The 13,974-nt window shown below is 53.6% G+C and overlaps 3 protein-coding genes across 3 annotated transcripts; 2 read left to right on the top strand and 1 right to left on the bottom strand.

Annotated features, from left to right (window-relative positions):
- Positions 1-93: 93 nt before the first annotated feature.
- On the top strand, positions 94-4,004 carry V2A60_004861 (kinase-like domain-containing protein; the record flags this gene model as incomplete). The annotated part of the gene is made up of 5 exons (XM_083256175.1): positions 94-180; positions 231-718; positions 1,691-2,146; positions 2,204-3,645; positions 3,709-4,004. The coding sequence occupies 5 exons, from the start codon at positions 94-96 to the stop codon at positions 4,002-4,004; spliced, it is 2,769 nt and encodes a 922-aa protein (XP_083112301.1).
- A 578-nt stretch (positions 4,005-4,582) lies between these two features.
- Positions 4,583-6,870, bottom strand: V2A60_004860 (isocitrate lyase 1; the record flags this gene model as incomplete). The annotated part of the gene is made up of 5 exons (XM_083256174.1): positions 4,583-4,940; positions 5,013-5,565; positions 5,672-6,014; positions 6,303-6,458; positions 6,640-6,870. 5 exons carry the CDS (start codon positions 6,868-6,870, stop codon positions 4,583-4,585), a joined length of 1,641 nt encoding a protein of 546 aa, XP_083112300.1.
- Positions 6,871-11,519: 4,649 nt separating this feature from the next.
- V2A60_004859 (alpha,alpha-trehalase NTH1) lies at positions 11,520-13,913 on the top strand (the record flags this gene model as incomplete). Its single annotated transcript, XM_083256173.1, has 4 exons — positions 11,520-11,660; positions 11,716-11,779; positions 11,829-13,707; positions 13,766-13,913. 4 exons carry the CDS (start codon positions 11,520-11,522, stop codon positions 13,911-13,913), a joined length of 2,232 nt encoding a protein of 743 aa, XP_083112299.1.
- Positions 13,914-13,974: the final 61 nt, after the last annotated feature.

Raw genomic sequence — 13,974 nt, 5'->3', positions numbered from 1 at the left:
GTGAGCTCATGAGGACGATCTTGTCGATGAGTATATAGTCCAGGTCCAGCACTTGGATTTTATCGGCTCAAATCGGATCTGTATAGCTTCACAATGTTTGCACTACGATGTCGCGCTCCGTTGCGCACTCTTGGGTCCCTCAGGCGTATGGTGTCAACTCTTCCCAACAATGAATACATTGTATGCTTCTCCTTCTTCCGGATTGCTAGGAGTTATTAACGAAACCGCAGCGCGTCTACAAGGACCCATCATCTACATCTAGCATTCTGACCTACCTGGAGAGTGATCCTCCGTCGAAGCGCCTCGCCATTGGCACGACTACAGAGGTACCGCCTACGCCTCGGAGCTTCACCGAGAACAAGCATTTCTTGCAGATCCTGGATGAGGTGCTTCGCGAATATGGTCATCTTGACGATGACGTCGCTAGCCAGGCCCGCGCACTTGCTACCCCTCCGTCCTTCCAGTTCAGCCCTGGCGGTGGCAACCCCCGCCGCAAAGGTGCCCGTTCCGAGCCTCAAGGCGCGAGTGGGCAGGGCGGTGCCGGGGGCGCAGGTGTCGGGTCGTTTGTTCATCTGGGCGATAGCCGACACCCGCCCGAATTTGGTAGGATCGCTTGGCCCGAGGATATCTTGGGAAGTGTCGAGGTCAACGACTCGGGTGAGGTGTCCGGAAAGCTGGAGCCGAGCGGCACCTACCGTCCCGTGACAAACGATGGCATGTAAGTGTACACGTGTGCCTATTCAAACAACCCATTTCGTGCTAACAAGAACAGCCTGGGTTTGAGTCCTTTCATTCGAGGGAAGTTGATAGAGCGTCTCAAGAGGGAGGAGGCCAAGGAAAAGGGGCAGTGATTTTGGCGGGTACGCCCACGAGGAAATGAATTTATACCCTGTATAATAGAGCTGTAGGACTTGCACGGTAATAGTACATGTAATTACAGAGCGGAACCCTGCGCCTACTATTGAGAGTGCTGCGTCAATGGTAGGTAGCAATCGGTGACCTCGCAATTGGCAGATGGTATAGTTGCTATGAAGGCTGTCGATTAGCTAGCTATGCTGGACTTGTTCGACGGTAGCGGAATATGGGTTATTAGCACAGCTTATTGGTCAATCTCGACAACTTGAAGACCTCGCATGGAACCTGCGAAAGCAATGTCGCACCTGTCATCAGCCAGTCACACTACACTGCAGAGTGAAGTTCGTTAGTGAAGTTCAGTTCCCAAAACAGAGTCTGCAAAAGACGCCATTGAAAGCAAAGGTTTCACCATTGTCGTTACTGCCTGATATATCGCTGCATGTGTCCACGTCCCTTCGTCGTGTAGGGTATTTCTGTACGTACATAGCCCTGCGAGCCGCCTGGGGATAGATTTCTAGTGCTGTAGCGGGGCAGTACAGGGGGTGCTTTCGGCGCTCTCTCTCACCCCCCGCAGCCCCCAACAAACACCAAAACCCGCCTAATCCCAGTGCATCCAGTGGTCCGGCAAAGGCCATGGCCATCCACCCGTCAGACCTTGGCCACCACCCAGTCTCCCACCGAAATTCCCCCGTAGCTTATTGATGCAGTAACCCCGCCTCAACCTCTCCAGCTTTTAGCTTGATTGGTCTTGGCTGCCCAAGCACCTTGCCAGGCTCTCCGTTTGCCGCTCCTCCCCACGACGCTTCTTAACTGCCTGACACATACCTCACAATAGGTCACTTGTCGTGCCGTCCACCGCTGCGAGCCCGGCTGTATTCCCCGACCGTCCGCTCGATCACCTTCTAGCCATGGCTCACCGGGGCTTCGATGATGAGGAGCTGACCATTTCGCTGTCGTCGACGCACGTCCGCCGGCAGCAGCAGCAGCAGCAACACCAACCCCACCATCGTCACGATGCCGACCGACCGCCCAAGCCGGCGTCTCAGACCGTCGGCGCCCCCCCCAAGGAAAAGACAAAGACGGAGCAGCGTATCGGTGCCTACAAGGTTATTCGCACTTTGGGCGAAGGCTCGTTTGGTAAGGTCAGACTAGCCACCCACATCGGCACCGGTCAGCAGGTCGCTCTCAAGATTATCGCCCGCAAGAAGCTCATCAGCCGTGACATGGTCGGCCGTGTCGAGCGAGAGATCGAATACCTGCAACTGTTACGACACCCCCATATTATTAAACTGTGAGTCCCGAATACGTCGCGGACCATCCGACTTGCGCTGATTGCCGTCCAATACAGATACACCGTCATCAAAACCCAGACTGAAATCATTATGGTCCTCGAATACGCCGGCGGAGAATTGTTCGACTATATTGTACAAAACGGTCGCATGAAGGAGGCTGAGGCGCGACGTTTCTTCCAGCAAATGCTCTGCGCTGTCGAGTACTGCCATCGCCACAAGATTGTTCACCGCGATCTCAAGCCCGAAAACTTGCTCCTTGACGAGAACCTCAATGTCAAGATTGCCGATTTTGGTCTCAGCAACATTATGACGGATGGGAATTTCTTAAAGACGTCTTGCGGCAGCCCAAATTACGCTGCTCCCGAGGTTATTGGTGGAAAGCTGTACGCGGGCCCCGAAGTTGACGTTTGGAGCTGCGGAGTCATTCTCTACGTCCTGCTCGTCGGACGCTTGCCCTTTGACGACGAGCACATCCCCAGTCTCTTTGCCAAGATTGCGAGAGGAACGTATAGCATGCCACAGTGGATGCCGAGCGGTGCCGCCAACCTCATCAAGAGAATGCTCGTCGTGAACCCTGTCCAGCGTGCCACAATCGAGGATATCCGCCAGGACCCATGGTTTATGACCGACCTCCCCGCTTACCTGCAGCCTCCTGTCGAAGAGTTCCTCAACACCGGTGTGGATCCCAATAAAGCTATTGAGAAGAGCGACATAGCTCCCAATGCCTCTGTCAAGGTGCAAGAACGCCTGCACAACGAGGTTACCGACAAGATCAGCAAAACCATGGGTTACGGAAAGACTGATGTAGAGGAGGCTCTACAGTCAGAGGAGCCATCTGCTATCAAGGACGCATATATGATTGTTCGCGAAAACAAAATGATGCAAGTCAACCAATTCGTCGAAGCTGTTGCTGCCGAGACTGAAGAAGGGAGCCCTGTTATGAGCATGTCTTCGGCACGGTCGGGAGTTCCCCAGCCGCCACGCCCATATGTCAGCAAAGTTGGCATTCTGCCGTCAAGCATTGGCACGTATCATAAAGACTACATCGAGCGCGCCAACTCGGGAGTAGAAGGCACGGTGCCCGCCGAAACGGCCATTAATGATGAGCCGCCGTCGGCCCGTACTGATGCAGAGAAGGAAGAGGCCGCTCGACGTCTCAAGCCCCACTCTCGCTCGCAGAAGCAGCTCGAAGAAGGCACCAAGAGACCACAGGGCATGACACCGATTAACCCGCCGAAGAAGAACAAGCCTGTACGCTGGCAGTTTGGTATCCGGTCACGCAACGCTCCGTGGGAGGCACTTTTGTGCATCCACAAGGCATTGTACAAGCTCGGCGCGGCTTATATTCCCGACGAGGACTATACGAGGCTGAGGCAACAGGAAGGAGAGACGCCAGGCGAGGAAGAGCAACCAGATCCTTTGGAAGGGCAGGACCCTACCCAACGGTACAAGCTCCCCGCTGATCCCTGGCACATCCGCGTGCGCTGGGAGACGAAGAGTATGTTGAGTACCGAATCCTTCTCAACTATTGTTGTGTGCCCTTATTAATCCTTTCTTGCAGTTATGCGCAGCACAAACGCGAGCACTCCGACAGAGGCCGAAGGCAATGACGGAGCCAAGATGCCCGATACGTACCAAGTGTTAGAGGGCAAGGCCGCGCAGAAGCGTGACTTTGTCGCGCTGCATCTGGGCATCCAAATCTACGAAATGGAGCAGGGCGTGTATCTTGTGGACTTTAAGTGCTCAGGGTACGAGACGGCCGATGGCAAGCTGCTGGAGGAGAAGGAGGTGATGAGCCCATTTCCGTTTTTGGACATGGCGGCGCGTCTGATAATGCAACTTGCTGAAGCGGATTGAGTGTCGGAAACTCTCACGGATTTTTTTGTCTCTCTCTTATTTCCTTCTTATTTCATTTCGGGGGCGCATGGCATATATATTCTCTTATAGACTTGGGAATTTCATTCTTCTCTCTTCATTGTTTTTCGGAAATTTTTGTGACCATTTGCGGAAACAGAAACCGCATTCACCCATCCACCGTCAAATTGGCAAATTCCATCAAAAGGTCATTAACAACGGTTGAAACAGATGTGTAGGTGTGTATTCGTTTTTTTAGATTTTGTACACTTGATACGAGTGTATTGTAAACGAGATGAAATAATTTTTTGGTCATGACAGAAAGGAAAGAAAATCGTCATTCCAAATCAATACACCATGATATCATCAAGATGTTCTTCTTTTCGGTGCGGCATCGCGTTCCTTTCCAACAAGCAATTGCCGCATATTCTAAAAAAAAGGAAAATTTCCAAAAAAACACATATATCCAAGATGAGAACTTGTCAAAACAGAGCCGTACAGGTATGGAAGTTAAAAACAACAACAAATCAGACTACAAAAGGACAGGCTCGAGTAAAAGAGGTGTCCCTTCCTCGTGTGCTTTAGTGGAACTGGTCCTCAGTGACACCCTTGCCCATGGCCGAGGTGGAGCTAACACCGCCGGTGATCATCTTCTGCAGCTCATCGACGTAGTTGGCGCCAGACCACTTCTGGTGCTTGACGACGTCGACACCGAGGTCCATCTCGGGCTCCTGGACGAGCTCGCCGTAGGCGCGCATGCCCTGCTTGGCGTAGGCCTTGGCGAAGCTGTCGCTGATGAGGGCGGTGGTGTGCAGGCCGGCGAGGGTGATGAACTGCCAGCAGTAGCCGAGGCTGGCGAGACGCTGGATGTATGTCTCCTGCTCGTCGCGGGGCATGGCCGTCTTCCAGTTGAACGAGGGGGAGAGGTTGTAGGACAGCCTGAAGGGGAAGCGTGATTAGCATACAATACCAATCACATAAACAAGTGGCAAACGGATGGAGGAAACTCACTTCTGGTGGGGAATGGCGGCGTGGACACCGTCGGCAAACTCCTTGGCCTGGGCAAAGTCGGGCAGCTTGGACTCCATCCAGACGGCGTCGCAGTAGGGGCCGTAGGCGATGGCGCGGTTGATGGCGCAGTCGCAGCCGCCCTTGAGGCGGTAGTAGCCCTCGCGGGTGCGGGGAGCGTCCCAGTTGAAGTAGACATCGACGCCGAGGATGCTCTTGGCGAGGGCGCGGGCGGCGCTGTTGGACAGACCCTTAGCCTGGGCCTTGTACTTGGCCTGGAGTTCGGCCTTGTTGGCGTAGGCGCCGGCCTCGATGGCGGCAGCGACGGCGTCGTCGAAGCGCGACAGGTTAGCCTTGGCGAGCCACTCGTCCTCAATCTTCTGGAGCTCATCGCCAGTCTTGCCCGACGCCTCGGCGGCGGTCATGAGCTCGTTGAGCGGCTGCAGGTTGGGGTTGGTGCTGCCAATGATGAAGGCGTGGTCGCGGGGGTCGATTGTGGTGGTGATGAGGGTGGCAGCCTCGGCGTCAGTACGAGCGACGGCAATGAGGTCAGATCCTGGTGGACAGTGTTAGCAATTATGCACTTTTGCATTTGCTCTCACACGGGAGACTGGATGAGAGGAGGCGGCATGAGATGCGAGGAACAGTAGAAAAAAACCCACCCATAATATCAGCCTGAGCACGGATGGCAACCAGACGGCTAATGTGCTCGCTGATGGGAACGAGGACCTTGCCGGCCATGTGGCCGCACTTCTTGGTACCAGGGGCCTGGTCCTCAATGTGAATACCAGCAGCACCCTTCTCAACAAAGAGCTTGGTGAGCTTCATGACGGCGGTGAGACCGCCGTGGCCGGTGTCGGCATCCGCAATAATAGGACGGAGGTAGTCAATGTTGGCGAGCTGGGCACGCTGGCTCTTGGGGACGCTCAGACGCTCCTGGCGCTGCTTGCGGTCGTGGAAGAGCTGGGCCATGAACAGGTGGCCAACCTTGTTGGGGACAGTGGTCTAAGAAAAAGCAACATGACTTGAGTCAGTATTTTGAGATGCCCCGTGAACGGTGATACGATTCGAGGGAATTGGAGAATGCGCCAGACAGGAACAATTGCCCATACAAGTCATTGACATATAGTCTGTCTCTTGCGCACACGCGCATAGATGGCCTGGGGTGCTAGGGTGGGCTTGGCATGTGATAATATCGTGGTAGCTAAACCCACTCGTGGAGGGGCACCTTATTAAGGTGTGGAAAAATGCATAGGCGGGTGTAAGCGGCTAGGCTGGGGCGGGCTATCTCACGTAAGGGTAATCAGCCAGATCGGGGCCGGGCTCGTCAGAAGACGAAGCAGTGGAAGATGATTGCCATCCAGAAACGTAGACCGTGTCGAGGTATTTGGCCATCTGAGTGAGCATGGTAGGCTCGAGGCAGCCGTAGGTGAAGGAGGCATCCTTGGACTAGATTCCGGACACGAGGTTAGCAGTTGAGCCGAGGCGTTTGATGGTGGGCGACCCCGTGGGCCGGCGACGGCTTAAGAAGGAAGCGATTCGAAAGCCATTGGAGGAGCCAGAAAACTCCAATTGACAGAAGAAGTTGCTTCTAAAGGCCGGAAGGAGAAAATTAGTTGTATGCGCGTACCTCGAAACGACCCTCGAGGATCTTCCAGAGCTTCTTAGACTGGGCGTTGCTGGGGTACTCAATCTTGAGGTGGCCGCGCTTGGAGACAATCTGCTCGGCTGTGAAGGGACGCTTGGTGTGCTTCCAGCGCGAGTCCTTCCACCAGGCCTTGACCTGGGCGACCTCCTGGGCGAAGAGGTCGTCCTCGGTCTCAGGATTGATGGCCGGGTTGATCATGTTGTTGGCAGCCATGGTGGCGGGTAGAGATGGTGTATTAGCCGAGGTGCAGCGTGGGATGGGATGGGTGTTGGAGATGTGCAACAGCCAGCGAGCTGTACGAGGTGCAAGGCGGAGGGCAAAAAACCAAAAAGTCTAAAAAGACTCGAGAATGGAAAAGTTGAGGGTGATGGAAGGATGAAAAGAAAAAAAAAAGAGGAAGAAGGTTGGAGGCACGAGGGCCGAATGCCGAGAGATATTTAGAGTCGAGCGCCGGGCCGTCAAAGTCCAGTCATACCTCTACACATGGGCTTGGCCGTGGGTGCGGCCGTGGGCGGTGGTAGCGTAGGTAATGGTGTGTGGCGCCTAAACCAGTCGGCCGGTTGTGTTTGCTCGTGCCAGTCAGTTCTGTTGCCAGTTGCGGGCGGGTGGATCCGGTGGCAGCTGGCGGCTCCGTTTGCTTGTGCTGCGTTTGTACCGAGATGGTGAGATTTACAGGGGGCGGTGCCGGTCAGCGATTGCAGGGCTTTCTAGGCATCCCGTAGGCCAGGTTTTGGCACTCGACACCCGCTAGAGGTACCTCTCCGGCCGGTACTCTAACCCGACCGTAGCCTCTGCGCCCAGCCAACCACTACCAAGGTACGCAGGTACCTAGCTAAGCCAGACTATTACTCTCCTAAGCCATGTACCTCACATCATATTGTAAGCCCCGTCATCCACCAGCCCTCCACTATGTGTAGCATAACCCAGTCAAACGAGATAATACTGCATGGCCGTCCGGGGGAACGCTGCTTGGGGGACGAACGTCTGGAAGACTCGTTCGACGACCAGCTCGGAGCATGGGCGGGTTTCCGCTCGTATGGCCGGGGTAAAGGAAGGGGAGAGGGGGGGGGGGGGAGGAGTCACATAGTTTTGGTTTTCTTTGTTTATCTTGTTGCCGATTTAACATCGTCATTGTGAGTGAGCGAGGCAAGAAGCCGCCGCAAAAGTCCGATTGTCTAGGGGGGGGTTCTCGGCTCAAAGGGCGACCGGAAGTTGGAGAAAGAGGAGCACATGCTTTGGAGAAGGGAAAAAAGAAAAAGAAATAGGCATCTTAAGGTAGTAGGTACCTATAGGTAGGCAGGCACCTATTACTGACCCAACAGGCCTCAAAAAGGAACCATTACAGAGGGTTTTTGGCTTGCTGTAGGCTCTGCAAGCGCTGCATGCCCGTGGTGGCCTAGCCAGCCCGCCACGCCCGCCACAGCGAAGTTGATGGTGGGGTTCCTGGCCGGGTGGAGACCTGAATCGCTCGCATCAGCCAATGGCAGTCATGGCAAAAGGCAAAAGGCAAAAGCTGCATTCTCTCATGTTGTTGACGGGGAGTTGCTTGATGTGGGGCGGGACTGGCTCATGCCTTTGACCGAGGTGCCGTGGGCGTAGGTGCGTGCCTGAGTACCTAGGTATGCTGGTATACGTCTCGTAATTCTTGTATTCTGCAGGAGACGCATCTTTCTAACAGACAAAATCTTAGAACCATTTACGCTCTGGCTATTGGTAATTTTTTCTTTCTCAAACTACATCGTGCCTTGTGCAGTCCAGTACATCAAGGTGTATGCACGTAGTCATGAGTAGTCCCGATTTCGTCGGCCCACGTCATGGGAGCTTTCACAGCACGCCCACTACGGAGTACTAAGTACTAACACCCACTACACCCACTGCACCCACCTGCGGCTAGTGGTGGGAGGCCCCAAACACTGCCCCAAACGTTCCCCAAACTCCCCCGCAAACCACTCTCAGCCGCCTCTTTACAGGGGCCACCAGCCCGGGCTTTGGCGATTCAAGTCGCCGCAGTACCGCAACCCCCCCCCGAGAAGCCGCTGTACTGATCTTACCTCTTTCCGTCGTGGCTGCTCTCCAATGTCAGCTCTCGACAACAGCATACACGTTATTCAGATATCCTATATGGACATACATTCATACACATTGACCCTGATATTCCGTTGTATGTGACCATGAAATAAAATCTCAAATAAATTCCATTAATCTCTCGCTCATTCAACTCTGCCGCCGCATTGTCCTCTCATCTCGTTCCGTATTTTCCCTTGCGCCCGTCGCCCACCATTACTAGCCCCCGATTCGCTCCTCTGCGCCATCGCCGAATCCACCCCGGACCCGGGCCCAGTCTTTGCATGTGACGGGCACAAGACGTTCTGCCCTGCCCGTCTGCCGACAAGACTGCTTGCTTGGCCGGGACCGTCACGGAAATCAATGCCCTGGTCGGACCTGGTGGTGCATCCGTGATGCACTTTCGGGATACACCCCCGAGCGCTCGCCCAGCCAGGTTGGCATCAATGCTACGGGTATGGATCAAGAACGCTCTTTCAGCAACAACGACATCGCTCCGACAACCCATATGGAGTGGCCGAGTTCACAAGAATGCACAATCCCTTCCTAATGGTCACCAATCATAGAACTGCCTTGAAATTCATTGCCCGCTTGTTTGCGTCTACATCGCTATATCAAAACCAAGTAGTTGATCTGCAACCGTCCACAAAATCAATCATCGACTTGGCAGCAGAGATCCAAACTGGCCCATCCGGTTCCATTGCTGTTGGCCTGTTCAGGTCCAGCGTCCACTCGCGGTTCATCTCAATCACTGTACCAGTGCTCGCTGACCATCCAACCTGCAACATCTTGCTGTCTCTGTACACTGCTACCTGGTATGGCTGGAGGCCATCGCAACTCACCATCTCAACGTTTGTCGTCGCCATTATATGATAAAGTGTGTATGGCGAGAGTGTGCGTGTCGTATTTTTTCTAAAAAATAAGCATCGTATGATGGACACGCTCGCCAAGCCTTGCTGCTCGAATGGTGAACGCTGAAAATTGAATTGCAGTAGTGTGTCAAAGTTGCGCCTGGCCAGCTGCAGCGTGTATTCCATCTTAGCCGCCGGCACGGGGACCTCTCGAAACTCTGATGTTCGGGGCGGGCCCTCGATACCGTGTGTCAATGATGGCCTCAACTTTGCGATTTTTTCTGCCATAAGCTGCCAGTATGTTGGGGTGTCAGCGATGAGCTGTAAAGTGAGCCCTTGCGCCACGGTTTGCCTCTGCCATGTTGCCAGCCGGCCGAATAGCTCGGTAAAAAGCCTCGTCATTATGATATTGTCTTGCGTCAACTGTTCCTGAAACTGAGTATGATGACAACCAGATGCTACACCGAGGTCCATGATCATCATTGATAGCATTGTTCGCTGCGCTTCAGTCCCGTAGCAGGATTCTGAGAGGTGCAAACGTACGGTGGGAAGATAAATGTCGATGTTGATGTGTAGAAGACAGCGCCGGCGCTCGAGGTTCCATTGGAAGATGCGATCGAACATTGCTATGTTCCTACGACCCGGGCGGATCGTGACGCAGCTCAGCGTGAAGAATTCCATATGGCGTTGCTATCGCCGGCAGACACATGCGTACCGAGCCGAGGATTGATTGATTCTGCGCTGGGAGACGAAAATGTTACGCATGATCGTCGTCAAGATTTCGCTGGGGAGGTTGTCGATATGGTTCATTTCTGCGTCTTTTGAGTATCTGAATTGGTAGTATAAATAAATAATGATATGATATATATCCGTGTCATGTGTAGGTTGAGCTTCTTCCAAGCTGGAAGAAGGACTTGCCATGGGCAGCAAAGGGAAGGAGAAGGACGGCAGTAGGTGGGCAGGCCGCAGGGCAACGGACGCCACACAACAGTGGGCGTCTATTCAAGTCGCATAGATTAGTTAACTCGAGTATAGGCGCTGCAATCATCACGACTTCAATGCATGAATTGACAGTCGCATAGGTTGACGAGTCTCCATAGTGAAAACATCAATGAATGACGCCAGGCGGCTAGACAAAGTTCATAACAGAGCATCACCCCGAAAAAAAAACCACGAAAATGTCTCTCACTATACAGTGGTGATGTTGCGTGCTCATCACTAAATGTCTCGCTCGCACTGGCCCGATGATGACCTGGGATGCAGCATGTCTTTTCAGTTGCACACACCAAGAACAGACGAAGCGGTACTGACCAGCTACTGATATGAGGGCGCGACAGCTTGGTGGCTTTCTGCACCCTGGGTGCGGCATTCAAGCTGATAGGACGATTACTCTTCTTATCGCCGTATTGGGCGTTTCAGCTCTACCCTGTCTGCTGCCGTCTTACACAAACCTCATCACATCCCGCATCCGCATCCCACTTCTGCATCCGACATCGCTTACGCCTGCCGTGCGCTCCTAGCGTCTGGTATGCTGCTCGGTCGGCAGCTTCTTTTGTTGAGGAAAATTCGTCGAGCCTCACCATCATCCATCCCGTCTTTCAACACACTAGTTAATAAACTGGTCCTCTCCGCCTCCAAACCACCCTCCCCTTTCCGCCGCCACCAAGACAAGGTGCTGTGAAACCCACCCCGGCCGACCCGCCACTAAAAGCTACCACGGCCGTCCAACTCAAATTCTTCAAACAACATTACCTCTTGTTGCTGGCCTTTGCCCATACCGTACGGCCAACCCGCAAATCTCCCTCGTCTCTTGAGGCTGATTCTGTCTTCTGGTATATTTGCCTTTGTATGCAGACGCGCAATTGGGCATCGATTTTCAGCACCCCGCCATTTCACCCCTCGCCCCCGCCGACACCGCTACTCCCACAACAAACAACCATCTCGACGATGGCTGATTCTACCGCGCCTTCGGCGCATCGTCCTAGGGGATCCGAAGATTTTGGCGTCTTTGATGATGCCAAGACCTACTATGCCTCCGATGAACGACACACGGGCCGGTTTGCCAACCGGACTCGCACATACTCGCAGGCAAGTGACAATCAACGTCATGGTGACGGCCCGCCGCCGCTAACACAAACTCCAGAGCGGTTTGATCAAACAAATCGAGCGAATGAACCTCCCGGAGCCCTTTCGGCGCGGAAGCCATGGTATGTGATGTATAGCAAGCACCGTATTGCACGGCGCTGACCCCGTCAGACGAGAGCAATCTTGAACAAGGCCGCCGCTTTCTTATCCAAGTCGACGCGACCCTCGAGAGTTTAAAAGCACAAGAAGATACCGACGGTAACATGCAAATTACAATCGAGGACCATGGCCCCAAAGTTCTTCCCCTACGAACTGCTGCCTCCGCTGGCTATCACCGGTTCGAGGTCCGTGGCACGTATATGCTGTCCAACCTGCTCCAAGAATTGACCCTGGCCAAAGAGTACGGCCGCAAGCAAATCATTCTCGACGAGGCCCGTCTCAATGAGAATCCCGTCAACCGCCTCTCTCGTCTTATCAAGGATCATTTCTGGGATGGTCTGACGCGCCGTATTGATGCTTCTAGCATTGAAATCGCTGCACGCGACCCCAAGGACTGGACCGATGATCCCCGACCCCGCATTTACGTGCCTTCCAAGTGCACCACGCAATACGAGTACTACAAGCAGGTTGCCATTGACCGCCCAGAGATTCGACTGGATGTACAATTACTGCCCGAAGTTATTACCCCGGAGATAATTCGTGACATGAATGAGAAGCCTGGTCTGCTTGCTGTTGCTGTTGAAGAGATTGAAGAACAAGACCCCGTCAAAGGAACCGTCAAAACTCTCCGCGGGCTTCCATTCGTTGTGCCTGGCGGCCGATTCAACGAATTATACGGATGGGATAGTTACATGGAGTCTCTCGGGCTGTTGGTCAACGACCGTGTCGATCTAGCCAAGGCAATGGTGCTCAACTTTTGCTTTTGCATCGAACACTATGGGAAGATCCTTAATGCCACGCGATCATACTATCTGGGTCGCTCCCAGCCGCCCTTTCTGACCGACATGGCTCTGCGAGTATACGAGAAAATTAAGCACGAGCCCGATTCACTCGAGTTCCTGCGCCGCTCTATTCTTGCCGCCATTAAAGAATATCACAGTGTATGGACCGGACAAGCTCGTCTGGACCCCACAACTGGTTTATCAAGATACTGCCCCGAAGGGCTTGGAGTCCCCCCCGAGACCGAACCCAGCCACTTTGTCCACATTCTGGAGCCATATATTGAGAAGCACGGTATGGAATTTGACGAGTTTGTTCGGGCTTACAACTATGGCGAGATCAAGGAGCCAGAACTTGACAACTATTTTATGCACGACCGTGCCGTGCGGGAGTCAGGCCATGACACTAGCTACCGCTTTGAGGGAGTTTGCGCAAACCTGGCAACCATTGATCTCAACTCGCTACTATTCAAGTATGAGACTGATATTTCTCGCACCATCCGCAGCTTGTTTGATGATAAACTAGTCATGCCCGAGGAGTTCTGCCAAGGCACCCCTTACAAGCCCGGTGATATCCTTACCTCGGCGCTGTGGGATCGCAAGGCAAAGAGGCGCAAGCTTACCATGGATAAGCTGATGTGGGATGAGGAAGAGGGCATGTTCTTCGATTATGACTTTGTCAACAAGAAGCGCTGTACGTACGAGACAGCTACGACGCTATGGTCGCTGTGGGCAGGTGTAGCCTCGCCAAAACAAGCAGCGGATATTGTGAGGAAGGGCCTCCCCAAGTTTGAAGAGTTTGGTGGGCTACTTGCTGGCACCGAAAACTCACGTGGCAAGGTTGGTCTTGAGCGACCCAACCGACAATGGGATTACCCGTATGGCTGGGCACCACAGCAGATGCTAGCCTGGACGGGTCTTCTCCGATACAGCTTCAACGAGGAGGCTGAGCGTCTTGCATACAAGTGGCTGTTTATGATTACCAAGGCCTTTGTTGATTTTAACGGTGTTGTCGTGGAGAAGTACGATGTGACGCGCCCCATCGACCCTCACCGGGTAGACGCCGAATACGGCAACCAGGGCCTCAACTTTAAGGGCGTCGCCAAAGAAGGGTAAGCCAGTATACCTCGAAGAAACGATATCGACTACACTGTACTAATACACGTTTAGGTTTGGTTGGGTTAATGCCAGTTATGTGTATGGGCTGCAGATTGTGAATGCGCACATGCGTCGTGCGCTGGGCACGCTGACGCCGTACCCGACGTTTATCAAGGCTATTGAGCAACTGAATGAAAAGGCCCTTGCCGATCTTGAGTAGAAGATGATGAAGACTATTGCATCACGTAGACTAAATATTTATAGCGTAATGAGGGTTTTTC

The sequence above is a fragment of the Cordyceps javanica genome, chromosome 3 (assembly GCF_051103115.1).
Source record: "Cordyceps javanica chromosome 3, complete sequence".
Taxonomy (NCBI): Eukaryota; Fungi; Ascomycota; class Sordariomycetes; order Hypocreales; family Cordycipitaceae; genus Cordyceps; species Cordyceps javanica.
The sequence above is the reverse complement of the archived record's forward strand: the minus strand, read 5'-3'. Positions and strand labels throughout refer to the sequence as shown.